Here is a 24377-nt window from a genome sequence, read left to right as displayed (position 1 = left end):
CGTACCAGAAAGTAAGGCTCGCCGTCTTATGCACGACACAGAATTGCTGCCACGGCATGAACACGTGGGCGGGCGCGCCCAGCACGTCAGTCTGAACCACAGCACACGGCGAGGTCACCGAGCTTTGGCAGAAAGCGCTGGGTAAACCACGATACACAAAGTATAACCATTGGGCGAGGACTTGACTGGAAACAGAAAGGGGCATGCTAGACATGCGCATACAGCAGTCCCTCCCTCATCCGAGCAGGTACAGTGCAAACCCCCCGGGGACGCCTGAACCCTACACGTGCGTTTACGACACGGCTCGTCCACAAGTCAGGCACAGGGAGAGGTTAACAGAAACTAACGGTAAGACGTGACGAGTGTGGTGACACGCTGCGAGAACAGCTGTCTGAACGCGGCGTGTCTCTCGTAGCTTCCCCTCCCTTCCTTCTCTCGTGGTCACGTGGGGGAGGTAAATGACAGGGGCGTGCGACGTGCCATCAGGCTGCCGCTGACTTTCTGATGCTGTGTCTGGAGTGCGGTGGGACCAAAACTGCGGAAAGGGAGGCCGTGGCTGAGGGGCGCTGCTGTGGTTTTAGGACCGTCTGGAAACAGTAACCGGAAGATTCTGTCTCAGACCCTGGTTTGCAAGGATGCTGGTCTGAAATGCCAGCATGAGGTCTGGTGCATGACAAGGACAAAAGCCCAGGGGCGGGCCCTGCAGGACCTAGAGCACTTTGTCACCGGCGAGCTGTGCCTCTTGGGTGACTCGAGCGGAGCTCCGGCAGGACAAAATGGGGGACAGAATGAAGGGGGCCGGGGCTGCTGGGGGCTGGAGATTGTGTCTGGGCCCAGACAGAGCGCCTTTGATGGACCCCCACCTTGGGACACCCTGGCTGCGGAGCACCTGTCCATGCTGATGACAGGCTGTCTGAAGAGCCCCCTCTAGTGGACTAAAAAAATACAACTACAGTGGCCTCTGAGTGCACAGGTGAGCATGGGGGGCATCAGGACACGGGGTGGGTGGTCACAGCGGAGGAAGCTCATGTTGGTCAGTCTTATTTACTGGGACCTTCGTTTACTGAACTGAGTAAGACAGCTGCCTGCTGAGGGTACAGAATCCTGCCAGGGGACCTGAGGCAGATTTCACAATTCCTAGAACCTAACTGTATTTGAAGTAAGTATTGGCAGATAAGCCACTAATGAACTGATACGAGAGACATTCGGTCACTCAACTGAACGTTCCTGATAAATCCGAGAACGAATGCACAAAAAGCAGGCCACCCAAGTCTCTTAACGCGTACCAATTTCTACGGAAACCAGAACGACGCTGAACAGCAGTCCCCCCTGAATTATCTCAAAAGGACAAGGACCACCGGAAAACAAAAGCAGTCGCACATGTCAGCGGCAGAGACAAGAGCCCCTTCTATCACAAGCAGCTCCAGGTTTGGGGAAGCCGCCCGGGATTCTCTCCAAAGATTTACTTCAGAGTCTCCTAGGAGCATCACCTCCCTCCCTCCCTTCGGAGACCTCAGCCGCCGCCTTGCAGCCCGTGACACTCTCTGAAACCTGCGTGTGCAGCACGATCGTCACACATCTCCCCCTTTCACCGTCTCTGCTCCCCGCTCCCGATGGCGAACCCAGATCCGTTTGAGGGCAGCGCGCCTGACGAGACCCGGCCAAGCCCACGCGGGACTCTCAGAGCCTCCGCCTCGAGCTCACGGAGCAGCAGCCCAAGACCAGTGTCCCCGGAGGCAGCGTGCCTGCTTTCCAGAGGCCTGTCTCCTGCCGCCCGACAACGGGGCTCCGAGGCCCACTCTGGGCACGTGGGTGTTCCAGGAGAAAGGGGCACACGCGGCAACAGGCATCTTCTGACACCAGGGTATCCCTCCTATCAGGGGCACACCCTGCCCGGGACGTCCCCGTGTGGCCCGGCGCAAAGCTGCCGAGACCACCTGGGGCCCCCAGCAGCCGGGTGCGCGGGAAGGTCTCTCCAGCCTCGGCCACGTGCTGGGCAGGAACACCGCCGTTCACGGGCACGGTCACGCACGCTCGCTTCCCCGCCGCTCAGTTTCCGACCCCTAACCCCCGCAGCCTCCGGGCCGCCGTGCTTGCCCAGAACCAGGAATTGGGGAAGAGGAGCGGAGGTGGAGTGTGAGCGCCCGAGCGTGGCACCTGCCTCCCTGTGGGGCTCACCAGCTCTCAAGTGCCGGGCTGCTCTGGCCTTTGCCACTTCCTACCGCCGAGGAGCCGGATCGAAGGCTCAGAGGCTCCCTTTCTTTTCTCTCAAAGTGACAGAAAGCTGCACGTAGCACTTTCATTTCACGGTAAGATTCCGACGTCCCCTGACCTGGAACAAGTACCAAAGTGGCCGTCACTACCTAGCAGGTTGGTGTGCGCGCGTCTGCAGGGTGGCTGGGAGGACGGGGGAGGCACGCGCCAGCGGCCCTCTCCCCCAGGTCTCTGTGGGGTCAGCGACCTCCTGGATCGACCCAGTCTGGGCTCAGAGATCAAAGAGTAGCGCTGAGGAAATTCTTCCGGAGAAAACACTTGGGAAACAACAATAAAAGAGCACCTCCACCAGCTAAATATTCAAAAAATGGCCAAGAAAGGGAATCGACACACCTGCAGACAGGCTCCAAGCGCCGCGAGGTGAACCGGCGACGGAAAGGGACGAGGGCTCCCGGTAAGATTCCGTACCGAACGTGCCACTGACGTTCCCCTACTGAACATAAACTAAAACACACTTCTCTACACGCGGGCCCTCCCACCGGTGGCAACGAGCACGGAGCACGGTGCGGTGCCGGAGCAGAAACCCAGGCGGCCGTGGGGCCGGCCGGCGCACGGCTTCCGTCCCAAGCAGAGGCCGGTTGGGCGTGACAAGGCGCCACGTTCGCTTGGACGCGCGACGTGGCTTTCTGCACTGACGCCGCCCGCACACCACCTGCAGACACACGGAAACCGCGACGGGGGGGCCCGCCCTCGAGGGCACTGGCCGGAGCAGGAGAGCAGGGGTCACGGCGCCTGGGGGCCAGCGGGCCTCAGGACGGGCTCCTTTCAGGGGACGAAGCACCGGGCAGATGACAAAATTACCTGCAGTTTCGGCTGTTTTGTCCCAGAGGGAGAGATCCCTACCGTATTTAATCTCTAATCCAAAATGGATTCACGGCCCTATTATCACTATTCTGACACTTAAGGATCTGAAGAGACAAAAACGCCACCGACGTCGCCTAGAGCCGTTTAGTGGCGTAATAACAAGATCCTACCGTGAACTGCCAACCGTCATCTGTGTTTTAGAGCCCCCGTGACCCGGGCAGGAGGTCACCTCGGATCTCCCGCTGGGCAGTACAGGCCGCCAGTGGCCCCGGCCCTGCCCGCCCGATGCCGGGCCCTCGCCAACGGCGGGGTCGGGGGAGCGCTCAGGCACCCCCGGTGGGGCGCGGCCGGGCTTTCCAGGGTCGCCGACGCCCCGACGCGTCACTCCAGGCCGCGCCAAATCCGCCAGCGGAAGCGTCCCTGGGCAAGCGAGGGCGGAGCGTGAGCGCGGTGGGCGCCCTGCCCCTGGCGTGCGGCGCCCGCGGGCCTCACCTCTTTGTCCATACTCTCTAAGTCCTCCTTACACAGCGTGTACAGCGGCATGGTCTCTGACATGCTGGGCTGTCGCTTCCTCCCGCCGGGGCCGGGCCGCTCTCCGCGTCGGGTGTCCGGCAGCTCCTGAGCGAGCATCTGTGGTGGCGGCTGAACCACTCTGAAACGAACGTCACAGGGCCCGCGTGAGGAGAGGCGCTTCCACGGCCTCCCGACTCGGAGCTCGTAAACAAGAGCACAGAGGGCGTTTAGTTACGAAAAGCCACCCTGACCCTCCACGGTCCCCGCGCGCTTCCCTCCTGCTGAAAGCGGACGACCCCCCCACCTCCCCCGGCACAGCACCGCTGCTCTTGGGTCCCTCGGCTCAGAGCGAAGGACAAGACATGAAGAGCTAGCGAGCACGTTCCTAGAAACCAGCAGGAGAAGTAATTATCCTCCAAGTAAGGTCGAGCAAGCCGCAAGAGTTTTTTAAAAAAAAACAAAACCAACGCAGCACGTCTCTCTATTCTGCCCAGAACAGAAAGAACGAGCTGCCGAACTGAAGACACAGGCTGCGGGGACTGAAGTCGGCGCACCGTCCACCCGGGCACCGGGGAAGGCGACCCAGCATTCCAGCCGCACGGTTCTGCCCATCAATCAAACACGAACACAAAAGACCAGTGAGCACTTCCAGAAGGCTCTTCCCCGGAGCCGATCCCAGGCCCGGCCGCGCAGCGTCTCACGGCGCCCTCGGCACACGCGTCCGTGTCAGCGGCAGGCCCGGAGCACGCGCTCTCAGGTGGGCCACGGCCCCGAGACGGGCACGAGGACACTTCCGACCCCACTGTCACCGCCCAACACGTCCGCTCCCTGAGACACTGACGACGCGGCCAAGCCTCCTGATTTTGAAGAAGACGCGGGTACGAAGTCTAAGCCACAACACGGAAAAGCAGCCGCTGCGTGTCTAACGAAAGGGGGACTTGTTAGGGACAGACACGAGGACCTGACACCGGAGCCTCGCCAGTGCCGTCCACACCACGCTGCCCGCCGCCCACCCCGCAGCCAAGGCCCCCGGGGCGACCGCGGGAAACGGCCACCTATCTTCCTACTGAAAACAGCCACGTACAGTCTCCCTTTGGAAAAGCAGTTGCAGTTTTAACCAGGGAGCGCCGGCCGGCCTACCTCTCGGGCGCTATCCCTCGAAAGGGGGTGATTCTCTTCATCACGTAAGACACCGAATCGGCCAGTAAGTTAAGGGCCCCCAGCCCCCAGGGCGTCTCCCCTCAACGACACGCCACACGGGAGGCGGCAGAATTTCCTCCTGTGTTTCCACCAAAGGGCGGAGCCCAACAGGCAGGTGCAGAGGCCGGTGGGAGCAAGCGAGGCACAAAAGTGCCAGACAGGCCATTCTTAGCGTTATGTTCCTTTCCCGTTTGGAAAACAGCTAATACGTCACAGCACAGCTCTTTTACTGCGGTAACATGTAATGGCTCAGTTTCGTCTAACGTGGTGAGGTCTGGTGGACTAAACCCCCAGGATGGAGAGCTCCCTCTTCCCGACCTGCAAGGCCCCCACGCCATGCTGCTCGCAGAGCTCCCCAAGAACGAGACCGTAAATGCAAGAGGAAATGAAACACAAAAGATTCACGGTCTATTCTGAATCACAAGTTGACTTTACTCCCAGGAAGGCAGCTGGGCCTCTGCCATCCTCCTGGGGGCGCCGGCAGAGACCCCCACCGGCAGGGGAACACAGAGAGCTGACTCGAGGGCTGACGGAAGAGGCCCAGGAGCCAGCGACGCAAAACACCAACGGGCAGACGCAACGCCCAAAGAGTGGCCTGATCTCTCCAGGAGAAACCCACAGAGGGACCCCCCTGCAGAACAGGAAAGCTTCAGACAGTCACTTGCTCTCCCGCAGGCCAATACCACAAACCATGCCCCCGTCACTGGTCTCAGAGAACGCAGAGTGGGGGGTCAGGATCTTCCTCCAGGCACCCCCCGACTATGCAGTGTCCGTGGAGACCCTGGTGGCTGGGGCCAGGACAAGTAATGAGACCCTCACCCCAGGCTGGGAGGTGTCAGAGTCAGACATTGACATTCACCTGGTTGTAACATGAACACCCACCCGCCCTGTGTCTGTGGCGACCCTGGGGGGTGACCCCAGGTGACCCTTTGGCCCAGGAGCAACAAGGACCCCAGGCTCCCCACCAGGGACAGGTGCGTCCACCGTGCTGCCGGAGCAGAGCCAGGGGGAGACAGCCAAACCCGAAGTTTGAGTAAGGTCGAGGCTCTCACAACGTGCCGTGAAACCACCCAGGCTTCAGCTGAAAATCACTCGTGGGGCGCCCGGGTGGCTCAGTCGGTTAAGCGTGACCCTCGGTTTCGGCTCAGGTCACGATCTCACAGTTCACAGGATCGTGCTCCTCGTCGGGCTCTGTCTGGGCTGATGGCCTGGAGCCTGCTTTGCACTCTCCAACCCCCCCCCCCCCCCCCCCCCCCCGCTCCTCTGCTCGTGCACTGTCTCTCAAAATAAATAAATAAACTTAACAAAAAGAAAGAAAGAAAACCCCTTGTCCTCCCAAGAACAGCAAGACCTCAAGCAGAAGGAGGAGGACAGCCGGGGAGGTGCACTCTGCGGGGGCAAAGGTCGGGGACTCTCAGGCACGTGGGACGGCATCGCAATGAAAAGGCTTCGACAGGCCGCCAAGCGCCGGTCACGCGGCTGCAGGAGAAGGCCTGGCACAGCCACCGCGGCCGGGGAAGCGCCACGGGGCAGCGTCAGAACAAAAACGCGCCGATAAATGAAAATTTAAAACTGCACTGGACAGGCTCCACGTCACGGCAAAGGGGACAGAGCCTGATGCGTAAGAGAAATGGCTCAGTCTACACATCAGGGAGAAGACAGACTGAAAAGGAAGAAAGAGCAGCCTGAAGAACACGTGATTCAGTATTGGTGTCCAGGAGCCCAGAACGAGGACAAACACGACAGAACTGGAAAAGTCCTCAAAGAACAAGGGCTGGAAACATCCTAAATTTGGGCAAGACGTTAAACTTCCAGATTCAAGAAGCTGAGTGGATCCAAAAAGAACACACCTCCGAATCCACATTAAAACACTCCATTGTCAAACTTCTTATTCAAGACAACGAAAACACTCTTGAAAACAGCGAAAGAAATGTTACCGGCCAACAAGAGAAACAGAATTCGAATGACAGGCCAAAGATAAAAAACCACATGATATGAGTACAGATGAGGCATCTGGAAAAATTTAATATCCATTCAGGATAAAAACTCACAGAAGAATGGGAAGAAAGGGAAATTTCCCCCAATTTGGGAAAAGCATCTACAGAAAAACTACAGGTACGTCATACTTAAAGGTGAAAAACGAAATGTTTCACCTTAACATCAAAAAAAGGCCCAGGGCACCTGGGTGGTTCAGTTTGTTAAGCGTCTGACTTCGGCTAAGGTCATGAGCTCACGGTTTGTGAGTTCGAGCCCTGTCTGGGGCTCTGTGCTGACAGCTCGGAGCCTGAAGCCTCCTTCGGATTCCGTATATCCTTCTTTCTCTCTGCCCCTCCCCCGCTCATGCTCCGTCTCTCAAAAATAAATACATATGTAAAAAAAAAAAAAAAAATTAATAAAAAAAAAAAGAAAGAAAAAAGGCCCAAATGTGTGCAGATCGAGGGAACAGGTGGGGAACCCAGAACAGACCTGCACAGATGTTCCCCGACATCTGACTCGGGTGCCAGAGCGGCAACAAACCTGACCCCCACCCTAAAATCTCACACTGTGCACAAACTCAGAGTGGATCATGGCCTTAATTACAGAACGTACAACTATGAAACTGCCAGATCGAGACACAAACCTTCGGAATCCAGGACCACGCAGTGTCAGCGCACTTGACAGCTAACGTGTAATTCATGAGAAAAGCTGATAAATAAAACCTGATTCAACAAAATGAAACTGCTTCCGCTCTCCCTGACTCCGCAAAGGTACAGAGCAGGAGAAAATACCTTCGGGTCTCACAGTTCACAAAGCTCCAGTACCTAAAAAATACAAATGATTAAACGCAACACAACAACCCAACTGGAAAATGGGCCAAAGACACACACACTTGACTGAGGAAGCCGAGTCGGGACAGCGCGTCCCTTGAGGGCGCACACCCGTCCGGCGGCCGTGGTGACATACGGCGTCTACACCACAGGCCAGCAGCGGTGCAGAGACGGGTCTCTCCTGCTCTGCCGGTGGAACGAAGGCACCGCTGCCCCCAGAGGAAACGGGTTTTGAATAAAACCACACGCTCCGCACACAGCCCAGCAGCTGCACCCCTGCGCGTGGGTCCTGAAGAAAGGGACTGAGCAGACGCAAAGGTTGGGAGCAGCCTTCCTGGCCAGGACCCAGGCTAGACACACCCCTGCTGTCATCCTCAGCAGGACGCTGCAGCCAAGAGGGGAAAGCCAGCAATGCGGCAGCAGTGGAGATGGATGCGAGTGGGGGTCACGTACACAGTGTCTGTGTGCGCCACACCCCAGGGAGGGGCGGTGAGTGGGGGGGGGGGGGCGCTGGAAGGGGGTGGAAAGGGGAGGGGCGTCAGGGGCCCCCTGCCGGTGGAGGTTCTGACCATGTCAGAACAACAGCCAGGCCAGTAGGCCGTGAGACGGGCCTACAGGTTTGCAAGATGCCGGGCAAACTGGGTGAAGGGCACACAGGGCCGCTGTTACATCTCACAACTGCCTGTGGGTCTACAGTGACCTCAAACTACAACTTCTAATAAAAAAACCCCAAATGCTCACAACTAACAACACACCTTAACGATGGGTAAACAAAAAGGAATTCAGAATTCTGGCCCCATCCCTGCAGGGAGGGAGGGAAGGTCTGACGACAGCTTGGCGAGCGCTCCCTGCTCCTCTGTGGTCCTGGCTGCCCCACCCCTGCCCCAGACCAGGACTCCCCTTCACCGCTGCACCCCAGGGTCCCACCAGGGTCCCGCCTGCGGAAGCCTGAGGTAGACTGCACCCGGCAACCAGACGAAGCCTGTTCTTACCCCACGTTGTCCCTGAGCGCTCCGCACACGGGTATCTCACGGGGGAGAAGAAATGCCCTCGCGAATGCCCACAACAGTGGGAGAGCCCCAAGGAGCTCTGACCTCTAGGCGGGTCCCCAGCCCAGATCCAAAAACATCAAAACAAAGAGAACAGACACCCACAATCCTCAGGGCCTCAGACAAGTGCGCGGAGCGGTGTCCGCGCCCACAGCTCCAGGCGGCCTGTCACAATGGGGTCTACGTGGGGCTCCAGGCTCAGAATGGCGCCGAGCCACCGATCTCGGGGCCCTCCTTCTTGCAGCCCTGGACACACGGGTGCAGGGGGCCCAGAGCCTCGAAGGGGCAGCGGGCAGGGGCCCCACAGCCCACGGTTCCGTCTGCGAGGACTGGGGGTGTGGATGTCTGGGTGGCCGCGGGTGCCGGGAGGATTACGGACACAGGCGTGTGGGGCACAACGCGAATCAAATAAACAGGTCTCCATGGAAAGGAAGACCTTACTCTACGGCCACAAAGACGAAACAACGCATGGGGTTGTGAGCAACCCCACAATGCCCGTGAGCGCATGTGCCCGGTCCCCTCCCGTTCCCCTTTCCTCTGAGTTCTAGACTGCTGCTGAGATGGGCGTCACCTTCCCTGTGTGTCATTTCGCCAATTTTGAGAACAGAACTATCCGTAAATTCTACCGGCAGTCATTATCTCTAGAACATACGGTTTCCTACACACAAAAAAGGAAGTACAATTGACACAAGGTGACAAGAGTTATTTAAAAAAGCCGCAAGCTGCCCCTGATAGAATCGACCAGAGCAGGGTAACATGTTGGTCTGGAAACGGCGGTGCTTCCCACCACCCTTCCGTGATTAGTAAGATGTACTGGTCGCTGTTAGCGACCTTCCGCATACCTACACGGACTGGCAGCGACTCCAGCAATATTCGGCAGAAACCACGCTTCCAAGTTCAAAAAAGAAAATCTCACCAAGGGCCACCGCTGAATAAACTACAGCTCGGTGCGTTTTCCTCCAAGAAGACGGAGCTGAAACGCGGGTTTTTCACTCATCTGAAACTGTTCACACAAGCCACACGCACGCGTCAGAACAGAAGGGCAGCTGTGCGCTGCTCGACCGTCAGCGTTCCAGGAGAGCAGCGTTCCGCTCTATTCACGTTCACTCCCCACCTGCACGTGCGCTCAGACAACACCCCGTCACTTCTCCCACGTCCGGGATTTCCTGGCATCCTTCCACTGATTTCGAGCAAGGCTGAATGATCCCCAGACCGCTCTGAACTTGAGTCTGAAACGTTCCAAACGTTTGTTGTCTACGCTTACAATTAACTCAAAGGTTTGTTGCTGAACCTTCAACGGCACGAAAGGCAGGTTCTCAAGAACAGGAACTGTTCACGTGAACGTCGGTCGGTCCGGCGTGGATTTCAGGCCTCCTTCCACCATGAGATGACCGGAAGCTGTGAGTCAGGTGCTGTGGACGCTCTCAACGCACACGCCGCCCTGTGACGCGCACTACAACTCCCTGCGGAATGTCACCCACGAAAGGAACCTGAACCACACGACCATCCCAAGGGCGGCATCACGCCTCTCCAAGGAGGGGGCTCTAGGTGCTTGACGGAGGCCCACAGCTCGTAGCCCGTGTGAGCGGCACGGGCCCTACCGCTCCGCTCGAAGTCAGGCGCTAGTCCTCCGAGAGGGCCCAGTGGGGGGCTTCGCGGGGCGGTCTCGGGGGGCTGTCACCTGTAGAGCCCACGAGGAAGTGCGTGGACACCGAAGGCTGAGGCCACTGCAGCACAGTTTTGAAGACAGGACACACCCCCACCCCAGTCCCATGGTCCACGAACCCCCCAAACCCGACTCAGGACCACCAGCCGTCCAGGGTGCAGGGGAAACACCACCCCTCGCAGCCCATCTTGGCTGAGCCTGGCAGTGGAGACATCAGTACAGAGGGTCACAGCACTGCCTGCGAGAAAGGGTAAGAAACTCGGGCACGTCCCAGTGACGTTCCCCTCACCCCGCCTGCGTAAACGCCTTCTCCCCAAGAAGCGTGACGCGGGGAAGGCTGGCACTACGGCATCCCACAGCCCCACGGACTCAGGCACGGGGCCCAGACCCCACCTTCCCACCCGCCATGTGCCTTCCCACCGCACCCCAGTGTCCTGCACCAGCACGTGCGGTTACCAGCACCGACGTTCACCGGGCGTGTCTCAGCACCAACACTCAGCAGCGTTGCTGAAAAGGCCCCGTCCCAAGTCCCAGCTGCGCCGACAGCTTCAAACCCCAACCTCTGCCCCCGCAGCCCCTGTGTCTGGCTTTGCTCCACACAAGCTGGGCCACCGTGTCAGGGCCTCCCAACCACAGCTTCCAGGACTGTTCGCCGTCAGCAGGAGGATCAGACCTGTAAGAGGCAGGCCACGGGCCACCACACGATCCGGGGCACACGCCCCAGGGGAGACGCTGGCCAAGGGGGCGCAGAACCGTCTATGCTCCTTGAGCAGAACGAGTGCACTCGGTCCCGTGACCTGCCGGTCAGCACGGAGGTGGCCGCCTGTAAGTGGTCTGCCAGCTGACTGCACGGAGTCCTGTTCTCCTGCCCCCCCATTCCTGCCCCAGTCTCCCCTCCTGGAGCGTCCACTCACACCTGCCTCCACCTGGACCGCATCTCTGGTGCTGCATTGGGCTGAGGCTCCCCTCAGGCCTCCCTGGCTGCCCCCGACAGCTCCGGGGCCACACGTCTCTCGTGCTGCCATGCTGGCTTCCGGCCGAGCTGGCACCACGGTCCATCAGTGTGTCTAACGGCCTCTGACCAGAACTTTATCAGAAGCACCTCTAAAATCTCCGCTAATCCCATCCCTGTCTTCAGGCCTCCTGGGCCCCGGTGTCCACCTCAGACCTCACGGGAGTGGCTCCCTTGACCTCACCTCTGCAGACCTGTGCCCGCGTGGCCGGGCCCGACGCTGCCCTCCCCAGACGGCCCCCATGGCCTGGCCCGACACCAGCCTCCCCAGAGCCTCGACAGCGGCCTGAACCCCACCGTCCTGCACACCTGTCAGGCTCCTTTCAAATGGAGGGACCGCAAGAGTGGGGTGAGCTCACCATCTCAGCAGTAGAAACGAACTCTCGCGACACACAGAACGTGTCAGCGGGCAAAGAGCATGTCCTGAATCCTCAGACTTAAGACAGGGGAGCGCAGGACTGACCCAGTGAAGAGTCTCCCTCCGTTCCCGTTTACAAGCAGCCACCACCTCCCTCACTCAGATCTTGGCAGGAAGCAGGACCAGACACCAGGGGGTGCCCAGAGCTGGCTCCTCTGCCGCCACCATGGGGTCGGGCTGGGGGAGGTGGGCCGACGTCAGGGCGCGGGTCCAATCTGCAGACGGAACGGCCTGTCGGAGACAGCAGCGGGCAAATGTGAGAGCGTGCCTGGGGTGCGCAGAACCTCTCACCGGCTAGACCCTGACCCGACCTGTTCCAGGGTCGGGGACCAAGATGGGACAGACTGTGCAAGAGGCCGATGCCACAGCGGGTGAGCCCAGCCCCAACGCAGGACAGAGCAAACCCCGACTTCATGTCCCGCCAGCACTTTTGGTCCACTCTCAACGTGTGCGCGGTCTCAGGGGTCAGAGGGCCGCCTGCTGCTGCACGGCCGCTCCAAGCTCACGTACCTGAAGGAGGAGTGTTCCGTGTGGACCGCCAGGGAGCTGGGGGGCCCGGGGCCCACAGCACCTTTCCGGATGAGCTTGCCCGTGTTGGCATCATAGATGCGAACTTCCGGCCCAGACTGGGCCCTGGGGTGGACGGGCGTCGGGTGGAACAAGGCGGTCGGAAGTGCACCCTGCCGGTCGGGAAAGGCTGCGGGGCCGTCCTCCCTGCAGGACCAGAACAAGGGCCGAGAAAGCACTGGAACAGACCCAAACACCCAGCAACTGCCGCTTAGCGGGGCCGCAAGCGAAAGCCTATGCCCGGCACCTGCCTGGAACCTCAGCCGGGGCCTGCGGTCCCCACCCCCCTGACGCCCGCTTCCGAACTTTACCCCAAAACAAGCTCAGGCACAGAACAGGAGGCGTTTTCTCAGGCCATTCTCGACAAAACAGGCCTTCCCCCTGCAAATGCATAGAAGGGGCCTCTCCTGCAGCACCACCAGGCCCGGCAGGCTCCCCTCTCCCCGCCTCACCATCCCTCTGCCGCTAGCACGCCGCTGGCACGCCGCTGGCACTCGTGAAGCCTCCACGTGGCTCACGACACCGCCCCAAGGCCAGGAAGGAAATGCAGGCAAACCGAGCTTCCCTGCTAAGACCTAAGGCCGCGTGGCACCGTCCGGACAAAGAGCGCGGGCAGCGACTCTGCACAGCGCGTGCTTGGCAGGGCTGGGAACGCCGGCCCGGCACTCACCTCTGGGCCCGGCCGTAGTCGGCCCTGAGCGGGAACAGCTGCTCCTCCACTCTGTCCCAGCGCTCCAGGCAGCTCCACAGCCAGTCGGGGTTGACCACGTGCAGTTGCCCGCATTCCTGGGCCTGGCGCACCTTCTCTGTGCCTGCGGGGGGCGGGGGGGGGGGGCAGCCTGACACTCCAGCCTGGCCGCGGGCAAGGGGCAGCCCTGAATCGCTCTCCCTGGCACAATCAACGTGTCTCAAATCCGGGATCTCATTGTCCGTGCTGCCGGCCCCTGGCCCGCCCCACGAAGCAGGGGCCTGCCGTGGGGTCTCGCTAGACCCCCTCACCCCTGCCAGGAGGCGCCCATCTGTTTCCGTGGGGAGTTTCCCACTGCCCCCGTGACCTGCAGCCAGCTGCCCAAGGACTCTTCCCTGAGACCGTGCACTTGACGTGTGCAAATGCCCCCAGCTTGCTGCTGCAGGAACGCTGCCCAGATGCCGTTGCAGCTGTGTCTCGTCTCCGCTTCTCTGCTGGATGCTCAGGGCCCCGCTCAGCACCCCTGCACCCGCTGTAGCCCAGGTAGGGCAGGCACAGCCGGGCTGAAGCACGGACAGGCCAGGTGCAGGCTGGGAGGGAGGCATGCAGCGTCCCCCGACGTGCATGCAGCTGTGTCCCTGGAATGGCTAACAGACAGCCGGGACACCTGCTGCGCCCAGGCAGGGGGTCCGGGCTCGCTGCACACACGGGGTGCGGGGGCTGCCATGAGCCGGCCCCCCTCCCGGTTAGGACCTCCCAACATTTCACACCAACACGGAGCTTCCTTCCATCTGCCCCTTTATGCGACCGTCAAACAGGATGTGATGCACGCAGGGACAGAGCTGGCCTGATGGGGAAGCCTGCCCCGTGGGTAGGCCGCCACCTGGAGGCCCCGGCCTGGAGCATCGGGGGCGTCCCTGCTCAGAAAACACCATGCTGCGGTCTGTGAGGACCGTGAAGAAACGGTAATTGTTTTGTTTTTTTCTTTTAGCAACCGGGTGGTTTTTCCTGACTCCGCCCATTACTGGGGGGGAGAGGGCGGGCGGGGAGGCCCGTTTTGTTGGCTGAAATTCCTGCAGCCTGAGCGTCTGAGAGGGACTTTCCTACGACGACTTCAATTTTCACTTTTTAGGTTTCGATCCCTTCTGACTTACTCGGTTCCCGCCAGAACCCGTGTCCGGTTTTCAAACCCAGGCTCAGCCGCCCTCTCACCCGCTGAACCGAGCACCCAGACGACCGGTAACTGGGCTCCCCTCAAGCTCACCTGACTCGCGGGCGCCACCCACTCCAGAAAGAGCCAGACTACAGGGAGCGTGTGGCGGTGACCGGGAGGCACACGCGCACAGCACACACCCACACAATGCCACACGGGCACAGAAACAAACTTCTGAAAACTCCCCACGAAACGAGCAGATGTGCTCGTTCGAAGAGCGGTCACCCGAGACCGACGCGGACGCGCTCGGCACCGGGGGCACCACGGGCAGGACTGGGGCACGGGCGCTTACCTGCCCTCGCAGCGATCAGGTGGGTGGCCCTGTCAGGGTCGTCGGGGTCAAGCACCAGCTGAGTGAGGATCTTGGCTCCAAGGGCTGTGGCGTGGTAATGCTCCCGCGTCTTCTCGATGGGGAAGTTTGTGGGGTGCAGCCCGCTAAATATTATGGCCACGTCTGCCAGCACCCTGCTCTTGAGCTCAGGGACGATCTTGCGTATGTCGGGGGGTTCCTGGCTGTCCCCGCGGAGGTAGCGGTCGTACTTGGCGTAGTAATCAGAGTGCACCCGAGCGAGGATCTCCTCCAGGTAGACCAGGTGGTCGTCCTCATCCGTGTCCTCCTCCTCCTCCTCCTCCTCCACACTCTGGTCCAGGGACTCGCCTGCCGTGATGCCCGACTGCTCGCTGTTCTGCGATTCGGTCTCGGCCTCCTTCCTGTCCGCAGAGCCCCCGCCCAGCCCGCAGAGGCCGTCCCGCTCGTCCTCGTCCTGCGCATCCAGATGCTCGCCCGGGGCAGACTCTCCACACGGACTGGCTCCTGCAGGCCTCTCCCCTCCCGGACCAAGAGGGCCTCCCCGCTGCGCCACTTTCCCTGCATCTCGTGAGCCCTGAGGCCTTTCCAGGCCCTTCCTCTCCCCACTTTCGCCTTCAGAGGACGACTGGGCGTCCGACTCGCTGTCACTGGAAAGGTCAAAGTCCAGGTCACCACCTGCCGTGCCCTGAGCGGGCCGCTTTTCCAGCGATGTCCGACCATGCGGCTGAGCACATGCTGGGGGTCCCCTGCCATCAGCCAAGGGGCCATGGGTGGCGGGCCGGGCGCCTCTGTCCTCCTCCTGCCCAGGCAGGGGCCAGCCCCCCCGTGGGGAGACACCCCCGTTGAGCTCCCTCGTGGGCTTCCCAAGGCCGTTACTTTGCTCGACCCCAGGGATTTGCCGTCCCTCCTCGGTCTCCCTGACGGACGGAGCGTGTTCCGCGACGTCGGCAGCTTTAGAAGACTGAGTCACTACAGGTGCACACAAAAGGGAAGGGGACCGGTATTTAGCGTTCGCTTGTCAGAGCAATGGCAGTGCGCCCTGCGTCTGCTCTCACCACGCTTCCCACCTGGGCCCGGCAGCCTGTGGCCTGGAAGGACCAGACAGCCGATATTCCAGGTTTGTGGCCATAGGTGGCCACTTGGTTTTGTTTTTTTACAGTGGTTTAAAAACGTACAGAACACTGCCGGTTTCCACGCTGTGGGTGGACGGCCCGTGGGCGGCACCCCCAGCCCTGCTCTGGCCGCGCCATCCCATCTGTGCCCCACAGGAACGCCCTCAGGTCCCACCTTCTCCTGGCCTGCACCGCCAGCAATCACTGCCCACCTCAGAACATCTCATGAACTAAAGATCATCAGAAACACTTCCAACCAAAACTCTGGATTTTCTCCAGACAGACTCTGGCTTCAAGCTCACCAGACAAGCGAAGCCGTGTGGCACCCTGAAGGCTCTGGGCCAGGGCACGGCACCACCCACCAAGGAGCTGGAGGTGCTACAACCCACAGCTCATGCTTTCCAAGGACCGCGATGGCCAAGTTCCCAGCGTCCTGCTTGTCTTCTCAGAAACAAGGATGGGGCATCCGGGGGGGTCAGTCGGTTACGCATCCAACTCCTGATTTTGGCTCCGGTCACGATCTCGCAGTTTGTGGGTTCGAGCACCATTTTGGGCTTTGTGCCAAGAGCATGGAGCCTGCTTGGGATTCTCTGTATCTCTCTCTCTCTCTTTGCCCCTCCCCTGCTCACGATCTCTCTCCTCTCTCTCGAAAGTAAATAAATGAAAACATTTAAAAAAAAGAAAGAGAACCAGGATAACAAGTCTCAGATGTACTAAACTAAGCAAATTCCTTAATCTTTATTCAATTAGGAAAATATTTAGATTAGTGCTACTTAAAAAAAGAAACCCAAGTGGAAACCAAACATTGGTTTGGTTGTCGGTCTCAACTACTGAAATACGACAACAGAGCGAATCTTGGACAGCAGCTGCGGCAGAGACGGGACACGGGACACACGCAGGGAGGTCTGGGCTAGCTACTCCTCTCCCGACCAGGTCACCCACCTCTCCTCCTCGCCTGGGACTCCCGTGACCCAGAGGGAGCATTGATGTCCCCTGTGCCCTGGAAGTAGACATATTTCTTCACGGTTATGAGGTTGGGGGCAAACTTCCAGACATCTTCCCGGTCATCAATAATGCACACCATTGAGTCTCCACAGGGAAAGAGATTTCTGGAAGTAAAAATGCACCAGAACTAGCACACTTTACAAAAAATAATCAGAGTCATGATAATCTTTTCTAGTAGCCAGTAGATCACAGATTAATCAGAGACAGCCGGAAATCGCACTGCAGGACTTTGGTTTAGCTCCTATTTAAACTCTCAAAGTTCCCAGGTGAAGTCAGATGACAGCAGCTACACTTTCTCCACCGTCTGTGACGTTCCTCAAGGCGGAGCCACGGCGCAGAGAGGTTAGCGTTTGGGGGCCGTGCCCCCATCCTGGGCAGCCGGCAGACACTGCACAAACGGCCACGTCCCAACACATTTACAAACGCAGGTTAACGAGCCAGTGGCCAGCGTGCTGCTGCCCCTCCACAGGGAAAGGCTTCCAGGTCAAGGCGGGAGGACATGACCTTACAGCTCAGCTATCTGAAACAACGGTTTCCTGCAGCGCGCCTGCGTGGTCTCTTTTTGAGTCCAAAAATACTATTAGAACGCGCGGGGTCAGCAGAAACGTTACCAAGGGTCCTGGTACCCTCACACAGCCTTGTTAAATTCTATTTCTGTCCCCAATTCTGAGCTTTGGACAAGCTCGGAGGACTCAAAATTCAAAGCGAATTTGTTCTTGGATCTGGAAATAAACTCGGGGGGACTGCCTCCCACCATTCTGTTCTCTAGTGGCTGACGGCTACAACCACCCAGGTACGCACGTTCACGTGTCCAAAATTATTATTACTCGGAGTCTGTTTCCCGTAGGTAAAATATATGGCAGCTAAAATAATGACAGAGTTGATGCTTTCTGGCACCTGTACCTCTAGATGAGGGAGATAAAAACTGGGAAGAGAGCCCTGCTGCCTGCACCTCCGTGAGCCACGTGCCGGTCACCTGCCGGGAAGGGAGTGGGCCACCTTTCCCCAGTGCTGCTGCTGTAGGCAGCCTCCCCCTGAGTCAGTCACCGACAGCACCGCTCATCGTCCTTTGTTTTCATCAGTGTGACGCTAATTAGCAAACACAGTATCTGTTTCTGAAAGGAGTGCTCATTCTCCTCTTGGCTCCTACGGTCTCGAATAGGTCTGGGGCGGCGGGGGGGGGGGGCTGAATCTGAAACACGGAACACTCCGTGAGGAAGCCCAGCAGTGGCAGCGAGGCCACAGGCCTCGCTGTCACTGCCCAGGTATCCTTAGGGAGCAACATACAAGTAAACAAACTACAGCTGATGCCATATCGTGATGGGAGGGCGGGGGCTATCTTTCCGGGGAGAAATGGGCCAAGTCCTGAAATATCCAGGAGCCTTTGGATGGGGTGGGAGCGCCCGCTCTAAGAGCAGAGAGCGGGACAGGCAGGGGCCCATGGCGGTGCCGGGAAGAGGTGGGAACGTGACTCCAGATCTGACGAACCAGCAGGACTCGCAGCGTGCAAGCCCCTAAGGAAATACCAGCCCCTCCTCCTCTCAAGCTGTGGTGCCTGGGAGGGCTCCGATCCCCTGGCTTGTCACCTCCCTCGTCCCTCACGTCCCAGCCCTGTTCTCAGCTGCCTTCCCCAGACCCCCGACTTCTGGGGCCCCAGCCAAGCCCCACACCAGGAGCCCACCACTGCCTGGATGCTCGGGGAGTGGGGGGAGGCAGGGTTGTGGTGGTAAGACAGCAGGCTTTCTGAGTGCCATGGTGGGGGGCGGGGGACGAAGGAATGGGGGCAATAAACCCAGAATCACGGGTCTGGTGCTCTCTCCACCACAAACTTCCCAGTGAGCCCCGGAGATGAACACAACCAGGTACGTACCTAAGGTTTCCTGTTTTAGAAAATGGGTCAATACATTCATCCCTCGATAATATTCGATGAGAAAAAAGCTTCTTCTCAGGGTCTAAAAAGCCTTTGGAAAGAAAACAAAACGAAGGTCAGACATGTGAGCCGCGAATGTCCTGCTCTGCAGGTGGTGAAGCCCCTACTGTGCTGTGAGGACAGCAGGGACACAAAGCGTCACAGACGGACGCCAACCGCCCTCGTTTTTCCTGGTAGGACTGTGATTCACTCGCGGTTCCTTTTACTGTGTTTAAAGGCATGGGTCTGTGGAACGTTTACTGAATCTAACACTACCTGGAACTTGGCTGAGAACAGAAGATGAACACGGCTCAGCAGCACGCCCCGGGGATGCTCGCGGTGCACAAGGGCGACAAACACGTGAACACAGTCCTGCGGCGTGTGGGGCGCCGGGACTGAAGAGTCCGGCTGTGCCGCCACGTGCAGCTTCCCCGCACCTTCGGCTGTTCGCGAGGCAGTGAGCCAGGCGCCGGGCGGCTTCATGCCCATCCGGCGATACGGCCGCGTCCTCTGGAGACCCTTTCAGGGTGTATCCCCTCATCGTTGTGAAGGCAGGCACGGCAGCCCACCTCCACAACTCGCTGTCGGCCGGGACCCCAGGACCACCAGACACACCCCATCAAAGCCAGGGCGCCCCAGGGCCCTGGTGTCTGCACCGCGTGCCCCACACCGCCGTGCACAGGGCCTTCCACATAGCACTTAAAGGGTTTAAATCTGTGCGTTTATGAACAAACAACACTCAGAGAAGAAATGATACAAATGTACATCCTTACGAAGTAAGAAAAACGTAAGTCCCATACGAACACTGATGTCACTCAGTGGCTAAACCTGAAGCCTCTCACAGAATTATTGGAATCTCTACAGTAAGTGAAAAGCACCTCAAACGCTTAACGCTTTTATCCGAATAAAAAGAGACATATCCTAATCACACTAAAAACATACACTCTGTGAAAGCGAGAACTTTCAGAACGTGAAAGGTGACAGGAAGAGGAAGGTGTAGAAACCATGGCTGGAAACTGGTGGAAAACCACGGCAGGGCCCCAGCGGTCTCCCGCCAACAAGCAAGTCCACCCACCCGGCCCCAGGGCCTGCCCGTGCCAGCGTCCTGCCCTCTCAAGGCTCGACCGCCTCAAAGCCACGTGGGGCACTCGTCCCTCGGGCCACGGGCTTCCTCCCAGGGCCTCTTGCGTGCGCGGTGCCGTCGCCGGTGCTGGAGGCAGCCACGCGGTGACCGTGGGTCCCCCGGCCTCAGTGCCGCTCGGCCGAGGGGCTCTGCACCCGTCCGTGCGGGGACGCTGGCCCACGGGAAGGAGAACTTCCTGCCACGTCTCTGGATGTGGACTCTCAGGCACAAAGCGCACGAGGCGCAGAGGGCGCAGACGGCCCGAGGCGGGCCTCGCTCTGGAGGGCTCGGGCCCCCGGGAACATCCTCTGGACTGCCAGGGACGCCTCCCCCAAGCCCTTCTATTTACACCGGTGTTATCTTCTCTACCCCACGCAGGTCCTCCTGATGGAGGTCCAGAGAGATGCCAAGACTCCGCAGGGGAAGGGCAAGTCGTCCTGTGCCAGGAGGCAGCCTGAGGGGGGCACCCGAGGACCTAACCGCTCCTCCACCCGGGGTGCTGGTGCTCACTGGTACGAGAGCTCCACGGAGTGGTCCCCCACGTTCGCATCTCAGGAAAGTTCCTCCTTGCACGAGGAAGGAACTTCCACACACAGCCGATGCGCTCGTGGTAACAACCTCCTCCGGGGCGCTAGGTGTAGAGGAGGATTCGGAAGTCACTTCTCCGTCAACAAAGACCAAAACCAACCCGTAAAAATATTTCCATTCGGAAGTATTTAATTTGGCCACGAAGGTGCTGTGAGCACCTACAACGCAGGTGCCAACGTCCACGGTCGGTCAGGGCGGACCGGGCCCCAGCTGCCCCTGGGCGGGGTGAAGGCCGGGCCCGGGGCTCCGCCCCCAGCCAGACGGGCCACTGGTGGGCACCACCAGGGACACCTACGCACACACGAGGCACACGCACGGCCAGCACGCAACCACTAAGCTGCACCAAGACAACAGGTTAACACTAAGTCACCACGTCATTCATTTACAAATAAGAGACAATCGTTTTACCTGCACTTAGAGCGTCAGTAAGCAACACGGCTCCAGAGGTATTTCCAAACCAAAACAAAAACACCCTGAGAAGGCTTACGTAGCAAGTTTCTACGTTTCCACACAGCTGCCGTGCTGACCAACCTTCACACCAGCCCGCGGCGTGCGCCTGACCAGAGCGGGGGTGGCCTGCCCATTTGGGGAGGCAAGAGCTAGCTCGGGGACTGGAAAGGAGCCTGGGAGAGCTTCGTGTGTCCCCTCGTCTTTAAGGATGTCACTGAAAATGAAGAGAGACCTAACCTACTGGGGACAACGCCCACGCAACGCGTGAGTCGGCACGGGTGACCGAGGACTGAGCCGCCCACCTGCGATGGTGTGAGCGTACAGCCGGCTCCCAAACGTGAAGACGTGTAGCTCGTACAGCCTGGCGATCTTCTCCAGGAACTCCCTGCAGTGCGGACGAACACGCGTGTGCAGCATCGGCTCGCCGCGGCCCAGCTGGAAGTGAAAGATACCCTGGAAGAACAGGCGTGCCCAGTGAGAAGGCAGGAGGCGCCTGGACGGCACCTCCGGACTGCGCCCCCCGTCCCCCGCGGTAACCACCCGAGACACTGTCAATGACGGTCCCGGCAGCGGACCCACCCACGTCGCCGCCTGTGATGAACCGCCACGGTCACCACGTTCGGCAACCACGGGCTTCAGCGGCGTCAGCAGATCCTCGCACCGTTTGGACCGTGGTCTTTGTCTGTTAACAGCAAAGCAAGGATCTGTGTCCTCAAACCCTAACACTTGCCAAGTAGCACGGCCACGGCGGATCACTTAGAACAGGTCTCCAGTGATCCACGCATGATGGTCCTCCCCCCCCCAAGTACTGATGGGAGTAAACCAAACAGTCCCACGGAACTTAGTCTGGCTCGGTGACTGCTTTAAGATACGGGTTTACTAACTTACAAATACAACACCAAACGTGAAATAGTATTTTAAACCACTTTTAGTAGATAGGTAAGATTAGTAATGCCAACAAGTTACACGTCATTAATATACAAAGAAACTTATTTTCCTTAGGAAACTAAACGTTGATCCTTTTAATCCCTATTTATCATTAATCTTCTCAGTAAGATAACTCTGAAACACTGAAAACTAAAAGTAAGCGACCCTGGGCCTACTTTTTACGAGCTCTAAAGTGGTCAAACCCTTCATGAAGCAGCTGTTCTGTTAAAACGTTTTGGAGTATGGAATTCTAGAAATCACATTCCGTGTCCTCCACAGGTGCATATAAACGTCCTTAAAAACACAAGTTCAGATCGCCAAAGTGAAGAGTTAAACACATCTTTCTAGACATCACAACAGGTGTGCGGGTGCACACCTGAGTGCTGGGCAGAGCCGGCCCGCAGGTAACCTGTGGGCACAGGTGGGGGTGGAGCCACGGAGGCCAGCCGGAGCTGAGGCCCGTCCACGTGGATGGGAGGAGACCTTCACCTTGCAGATCACACAAGCTGAGGAACAGGCATGTTACGACGAGTTTAAACTGCTGTGAAATGAATTCAACGTGCCGACTTCAGAGGCACAATGAAGCCCAGAGCCGGCTATGGCCGCGTACACACAAGCACATACGTGCAGAAACTACTGCTTTACGTAAAGTTCTCCGACTCTTTTTTTTTTAATGTTTATTTCTTGAGAGAGAGAGAGAGACAGAGAAAGAGAGAGAGAGAGAGAAGGGGAGGGGCAGAGAGGGAGAGACAGATCTGAAGCAGGTTCTGCACTGACAGCAACCAGTCCAATGTGGGGCCTGAACTCACAAACCATGAGATCGTGACCTGAGCCAAAGTCGGACGCTCAACCGACCAAGCCACCCAGGCGCCCCTGAAGTCCTCCAGCTGGAAGATGATTAAGCAGAGTTGTTATGAATGAAACAGTCGCAGAGTATTCACTAACGCCTTATGCTGCACGCAAAAGTATATGGTGATACGAGATGTTAGGTAGTGAAAAAGTGCTAATACAACTGAAACGTGTGCTGCTGGGGCTCTTGGTGGCTCAGTCACTTCAGCGTCTGACTCCTGATTTCGGCTCAGGTTATGTTCTCACGGTTCGTGACTCTGAACCCCATGTTGGGCTCTGTGCTGACAGTGCGGCCTGCTTGGGATCCCCCCCCCCCCTCTCAAAATAAATAAACTTAAAAAAATACACGCTGCTTTATGGGAGGCAGAACTGAAGTGACGAGGACGTTGCTGGAGGACAAGTTCTCCGCCCACGAGTAGGAGATCAGTCCTCACCGTCAACAATGTACGGAGGCGGAAGTGACTCTGCGGCCTTCGGGACTGGCGGAGATGGCCCACGTTTGCGCCTGTGTCGCCGGACTTGTTCGCGAGGCCGAACTACAACGGCCTGGTGTGTCCCGAGGAAAGTTTGCAGCGAGCCCCCCCACGACACACGCCCATCCCGGGACCGCGAGCAGTCCTGTCCTGCTGCTCTTGGGGTCTCACATCCCCGGCTGCTGGCCCGTCAGAGGCTCTCCCACCACGCGCAGCCACAGCCAGGAACTGACACCTGCAGGCACCGACAACAGTCTGCACATCAACCCCACCACGAAGACTTTAAGTAACTGACCACGTCCACGCCGGTGAGGCCTCCTTAGTCAAGGAGGCAGAAGCTGGTGCCAGCCTTCAGACAGCCATCCGTAACGGGCACGGCTCAATGCCTTGGGGAGGGGCCAGAAATTTAAGTCCCCAGGCTCCATACAGAGGAAAGGAGCGAAGGGTGGGAAGAGGCTCGACGTATACTCAAACACGGTTCCGCCCCTGACCCTTTACTTTCTCCGGAAATTTAATTTCCCGGAAGGATTTATGCAGAGCGGACCCAGCCTCTGTCTGCTGTCGTGAGTGCAGGCCCAGGTACCCACCCGCACCGCTGCCCCCCGTGTTCCAGGTACTTCCGGAGGTGTTGCCGGCTTGTGTCCCCCCCCCGGACCACTCCTCCCTTGCCGTCTACCCCACTGCCTACCGCTGGGCCTTGGGTCCTCCAGGCCCTGAACCCTCAACCTTCCTGACTCACGGGACCACGTGTGGACCAGGCACCGGAGGGTGGGAGCGTGCCTCGGCACCTCCCGGTGGGGACCAGCTAGGGGAAACGGCCCTGAGAGCATGGGCCCTGGACTCCCGCCCCAGCCAGCCTCCTTGGCCCAAGAAGCGTCGCCGAGAGGAGCTGCTGGGGCCGCTCACTTTGTTTGACATCTGCTGGCAATGCTGTTCTGTCGTGTGGATCAGCGTCTGGTCCAAGTCGACCATGAGCACCAGCTTTCTGTTTCGATGTAGCCGCTGCTGGTCTTGCCTTCCCAGCTCCTTGGCTTGCTGAAGCGAAATAGAAAGGAAAGTCGGTAAGTACATCTGGATCCAAAACAAAATTCGATTTTGTCAGGAGAAACCAAAGGAAGCCGGGAGAGGTGCTTCGAGGCTCTCTGCACGCTAACACAGCACATGGGGCCACGCTGCCCAGACCCCAGCCTCCCCAGCCAGTCCGCTGGGTCCAAACTCTGATGACGTTATGATTTGCGATCGTAATCCTGTGACTTAACGTGTAAACCAATGAGAAAAGAAATGAAAAGAAACCGGTTGTGTCCGCAAAAACAGACGGGGGCACACCACAACAGACTCTTAACCACACAGAACAAACTGAGGGTGGCTGGCGGGGAGGTGGGTGGGGGAGGGGCCCGGTGGGTGGCGCCCGCCTGCCCGC

General features: G+C 58.8%; 1 protein-coding gene across 4 annotated transcripts in view; it reads right to left on the bottom strand.

Annotated features, from left to right (window-relative positions):
- CTDP1 (CTD phosphatase subunit 1) overlaps positions 1-24377 on the bottom strand; it is a 56332-nt gene that overhangs the window by 20162 nt on the left and 11793 nt on the right. For 3 of the 4 annotated variants that reach the window (XM_042961407.1, XM_042961405.1, XM_042961406.1), the window contains exons 4-11: positions 23864-23992; positions 21011-21161; positions 18509-18599; positions 16576-16742; positions 14504-15490; positions 12981-13122; positions 12254-12457; positions 3571-3730 (exon numbers count right to left, since the gene is read on the bottom strand). In XM_042961407.1, the coding sequence (XP_042817341.1) occupies positions 3571-3730; positions 12254-12457; positions 12981-13122; positions 14504-15490; positions 16576-16742; positions 18509-18599; positions 21011-21161; positions 23864-23992 (2031 nt within the window). The remainder of the gene's footprint in view (positions 1-3570; positions 3731-12253; positions 12458-12980; positions 13123-14503; positions 15491-16575; positions 16743-18508; positions 18600-21010; positions 21162-23863; positions 23993-24377) is intronic. The other variant, XM_042961408.1, reaches the window with a different exon arrangement.

Source organism: Panthera tigris, chromosome D3, assembly GCF_018350195.1.
Source record: "Panthera tigris isolate Pti1 chromosome D3, P.tigris_Pti1_mat1.1, whole genome shotgun sequence".
Taxonomy (NCBI): domain Eukaryota; kingdom Metazoa; phylum Chordata; class Mammalia; order Carnivora; family Felidae; genus Panthera; species Panthera tigris.
This window is presented reverse-complemented; position numbering and strand designations above follow the sequence as displayed.